The 5,109-nt window shown below is 33.5% G+C and overlaps 1 protein-coding gene across 1 annotated transcript; it reads right to left on the minus strand.

Annotated features, from left to right (window-relative positions):
* Positions 1-3,655: 3,655 nt before the first annotated feature.
* Positions 3,656-4,433, minus strand: LOC126744763 (uncharacterized). The gene is made up of 2 exons (XM_050452316.1): positions 3,724-4,433; positions 3,656-3,659 (listed from the first exon to the last, which is right to left on the minus strand). Exons 1-2 carry the CDS (start codon positions 4,431-4,433, stop codon positions 3,656-3,658), a joined length of 714 nt encoding a protein of 237 aa, XP_050308273.1.
* Positions 4,434-5,109: the final 676 nt, after the last annotated feature.

Below are 5,109 nucleotides of genomic sequence, written 5' to 3' on the forward strand. Positions count from 1 at the left end.
ATACTTATTTGATTCATTAGCCTAGTTTACACCGCGAGTACCAAATATTCAATACGCGGACCCAATCCCCTATTTTCAAACTCAACGTGCGCGAGTTGACAAGTTTACACGTAAATTATTCCAAATTGTGACTTTGATCACCAGATCTTAATCCATTAGATTTCTACTTCTGGGGCCACTTGAAAACTTTGGTTTACTCAGTGCCGATTAATACTGAAGAGCAACTACGTCAACGCATTATCGACTGTTCCAATCAAATTCGTACAACCCCAGGGATATTCCACAGGGTACGCAGATCATGGAGAAGAAGAGCAGATGTCTGCATTGAAATGAATGGTGGTCACTTTGAACATTTACTATGAATGAATTAAGAAATGCATTATTTTAATAAGGAATTTTGGTAATTGGTTTATTTCGTTTTTTAAAGCAATAAGATGTTTTAAAAATCATAAAATTTAGATTTTTCAATTAATTATTTAATAACTACGTGTTTACTTTTGAAACCCCATAACTTTCATAGGTTTATGTTGTTTAACCAGTTAGCAACCCATCAGAGCAAACTTTTTGCCTTCAATTTTCTCGAAAACCATCGTTCTGGGCGATGTGCAACAAGAGTACCTTTTTTGTAGGAAAAAGTATGTAGTTTTTAAAAAATGAACCCACGTTGCGAAAAAAATAACCTAAAAAAAGTTATTCACGAATTAACCCCCTACCCTTGCAAAAACTACCCTTTCCGATTTTCCAAATTATTTTTCAGTATCACCATTTGATTTTGGGTCAAAATTTATGGCAGAGGATTTTTTTTCGAAATTTTATCTCGTTTTTTAAGCCTACAATTTCAAAAAACCGTTTTTTAAATTTACCCTTTCAGTGCCCCTAACTCCCTTAATATGCATTTTCCGCCCTATAGTTATAGGAACATTTTTTAAAATTTTTAGGAGTACTATCACCCCCCGAATTTTTTTACACCATTTCAATGACACCCTGTATATCTATTTCTTTTTAATTATTTATTTTATATATATCTTTAAACCACACCATCCAATTGACGAATTAATTAACAATCAAAAATAGGGTGATTAACTTCATTAGCAGAAATTCTCCAGTCAATTCAATTTTTTTTTCGTAAATTTTATTGTGTTATAAAAAGTTTTTCAATAAGAACGTAAGAAATAAATTGCGAGTCATGTTTGACAGTCATAATGTCAGATGAATATGACATGATATCGAAAGCTTACAGATGGAAGTTAGTAAACATAGAACATTACACTGCAGAACAAAAAAATTTGTTATCAAAATCGTGAAAGTTTAATTGCCACTATTAGTAAAGTGCGTTTAATGTTCGGTCAAAATAATGTTTCTAATTCATTTAGTGTGAAAAGAATAATCAAGAAAATCGAAAGTATTGGTTTGGTTAGTGGTGTAAAACACATGATAAGAGCTCATAGAGATAGTTCAAAATAAAACAGTTCATGACAGAAACGTCAACTCGTCATGAGGCATAAGAATTGGTCATTTCATGAGGCACTCTTAAGTGAATTATCAATAAAGATTTACAGCTGCAAACCTACAAAATCTAACTGACTCAACAACTGTTGCTAGCAGACGATAAACAGCGAAGACAATTCACCAGTTGGAACCTGAAGCAACCTGCTGATGTTGCAAACAAAAATCATTTTTAGTGATGATACTTATTTTCACTTTGATGTCTTCATTAAAAGGCAAAACTGTCGGATTTAGCGCTTAGATAATTCACGAATGGTACATCAGCAATGCTTCTACAACATGTTACTGTACTACTATATTCTAGTATATATATTACTGCATTCTGGTCTAAATAAATAATTGGGCTATTTTTCTTCCGAAATGAAGAAGATAATGTATATAAATAATATAAAAATTCATCAGTTCATATAAGTCATTTAGGAACATTCCTCTAAAATTTCAACTACAGCAAAATTAGGCTGTTTAAAACTATTATATTATGTATTTAAAACTATTATCACACTTTTTCATTGACTGACAATGCAAGAGTACAAGCAATAAATCTATTATTAGAATTTCTTTTCATTGAAGTAAACGTCTGATCCATTTTTTATATTTTTATGCGCTGTATTTTAAAGGATGTGATTTTTTAGGTATTTTTAAGGTAAAAAGTTCGTATACATATGTGTGTGGCCTAAAATGCTTGCATGAACGATGAATGGCAAATGTTATCTTGCTATGATAACACTGTTTTCTAGGCCTTATTTAGAAGTTATTTATCTTGATGGCATATGGTTTCAGCAGGACGGTGCCACATGGCATACCGCTCGTGAAATATTGACGATGTTGCACAGGTTTATTGGCAAAGTCGGAGGCTTATGCCAATAAACCTGCAACCATTGAAGCATTGAAATTTCGTATTTCAATATTTTGTTTCATATTCGTACATAATTTCCATATATATATTTTCTAAATTTATATAGATTCTATTTTTTGAAATTGTTTAAAAACAATCATAAAGCCAGCCGAATTTCTTTGATAATTCTAATCTGTTGCCATTTGAATATATAAATAATTTAATAATATATGTGGCGAATAATAGCCAAGGATATCGTCGGTACAATGCTAAAGGCAGGAATGTGCTAATTTTAGGTTTTAAAAAAATGGGTTTTTTAATATTCAAATTAGTTTTCAAAAATAAGATCTTAACTTGAAGATCCACGACCACGATTTTTGTTTCCTTTTTGAATCAAGAAGTCTATGCCAGCATAAAATTTGATGCTATATTTCTTTTTTTTTAAATGCACATTCGTGTTTTTGGCTTTCAGAAAAAGTGCAAAAAATGCATTCATGAAAATAAAAATGTACACAATTTGAAGGGATAATTGTTTATTTAATTCCCAATTCTTTGAAAATTATCAACATACAAAAAAGATATAATTATTCTAACAAATAGAAATCTTTGGAATGAAATGGTAACTTAAAACTAATGAAAACGCAATAAAAACAATGTAAATAATCGAAACAAAAAAATCACAAAACATTTGGGAATGAGAAATAATAACTGAAAACAAATTCAAAACTTATTTTAAGGAGTAAAGGCTTCTCTAATCTTGGTTGCTATTAGTTTCTGAATCTTCTTCTATATCTGGCTCCGGTAAGTTATCTCTGATGTTACAGCTTGTCTTTAAGGATTTATAAAAATTATGATAAGCTCTAGGAATCGTTAAACCGTCACACATTTTCAACAAATCTTTTTTCTTAGCTTCACTAATAGGTAGTTCAGCAGCGTAAGCTTTGTCTATTGGAGGTGCTCCGGGACGACCACGGTTTTTAGTTTTACGGCAGTCTGCCTCAATGAAATCTCCTGAAAAATCAGTTTTATAGTAGAGTTTAAATGGCTGCTCTTTTATATAGTGAAGACAACAAATTTTCCTTCAGGGAATTTTAAAATTAAGAGAAAGGCTTGATAAGGCTTTGAAATCAAAGAAATCATCAAACAACATATTTTTTACATTAAAAGCCTTTGGTGACACACGAGCATCTCTTATTAATTATGCCCAACCATCTGGTGTATACAATGGCACATACTTTGCCTTTCTTTCAACTTTGGAATGAATGGAGTCACAATCCATTTCGCTGTGGCCAGTTTCAAAAAAACGGTGATCTATTACCTGCAGGAACTTATGATTTCTAAGAAGATGCATACACATAGAAGCAAAAATAGAATTATTTTGCTGTCCGCCACATCCATCTGACATCATACGAACGGTGGTGATTTTAGTGTGCGACATGATAAAATCATAAACACAAGAGGCTATTTCATTTGCCCCTCGTTTACCCTGCGTTTCATCCCAGAGATAGCAGTTGACTTTTTGATTAGCCAAATTGTACATTGTAAGATTGTACACTGCTAGTTTTCGCAAATAGAATATTTGACCGGTGGGTCCCTTGGGTCTACACAGAACAGACTGGAGGTCAAAATTAAAAGCTAAAACTTGAGCATCTCCTCTTGCAATGAGTTTGTCTTGGTCACGAGCTTGTCTTGCGGCAGTTTTTCGATCCAGATGTCTTTTAAACTCATCTTTCTGTAAGCTTTTATCCTGTTCGGTTAAAGAATTTTGTGCCAAACATCTTCTACACTGGTCCTTCTTGGGTTTGAAAAAACCCAAATTGTATTCTTGAAATATTTGTCGGTATTTTTCAAAACTAACCGGTTTAAAATTCTTTGTAATGCAAGTTTCCTTATACATTCTATGCATTATCGATAAATTTAAAGATGGCTCTAGGTACTTTTTGGTACTAGAAGCGCGGCAATAATGCGACTCTACTGACGGGAACGTAAGAATGTGTTGTCTTATGAACGTTTCACCATTGTCGGATAATTTATTAGGTGGTGCGCGTTTCCCGCGCCCATCTTTTTCCAGAAAACCAGTAGAAGAACACATTTTTAAAGAGCTACGCAGTAACGCATATGCTACATTCAATGTTGCCATAAAAAACTTCCTGCAAACGGCGTGTTTTGTACCATCAATGGTAGATTGTAGATTGAGAAGGGAGTCGTTTCGGCTGATCTGCTGCTCATCACTGCTACCTGTAAGATATTTTGTGCATAACTCTACTTGTCTTAGTTTGTCTCAAAAAGTCTTAGACTTCTGCCGTACAAAGCTATATTTTTGGGAGGTAGTTGTCCCACTTCTTGAGGTGTTGGTTGTACCCCTTCCAGGTACTTGAGCCTCTTGCAGAGTTGGGTCGGGCATTCACAGAGCAGGTGTTCTGTTGTTTCTGTGGCATTGCTGCAGAATCTACATTGGTACCATCAATGGTAAAAAAAAAATATTTGCACGTAAAGGTTTTTCGTGAATTCTGGATATTTCGAGTTGTGCGTTTTTTTAGATTTTGTTCTATGTGAGTTCTTAAGAATTGTCGTTGCTCATTGATGCATTTTAAACTGCGAAAATCCGTATATAAAATCCCTATATATTTTTGTACGATTTTCTTCATTAACAAGCTGAATACATTTGTGTTTTGGCTTTCCAAGGCACGGACTTGGTAAAAGAGGACGACCAGACTTCTCAACGCCTCTATGTCCAATGTAGGGTTCACCCTTTACTCGTTTGGCCT

The sequence above is a fragment of the Anthonomus grandis genome, chromosome 14, assembly GCF_022605725.1.
Source record: "Anthonomus grandis grandis chromosome 14, icAntGran1.3, whole genome shotgun sequence".
Taxonomy (NCBI): Eukaryota; Metazoa; Arthropoda; class Insecta; order Coleoptera; family Curculionidae; genus Anthonomus; species Anthonomus grandis.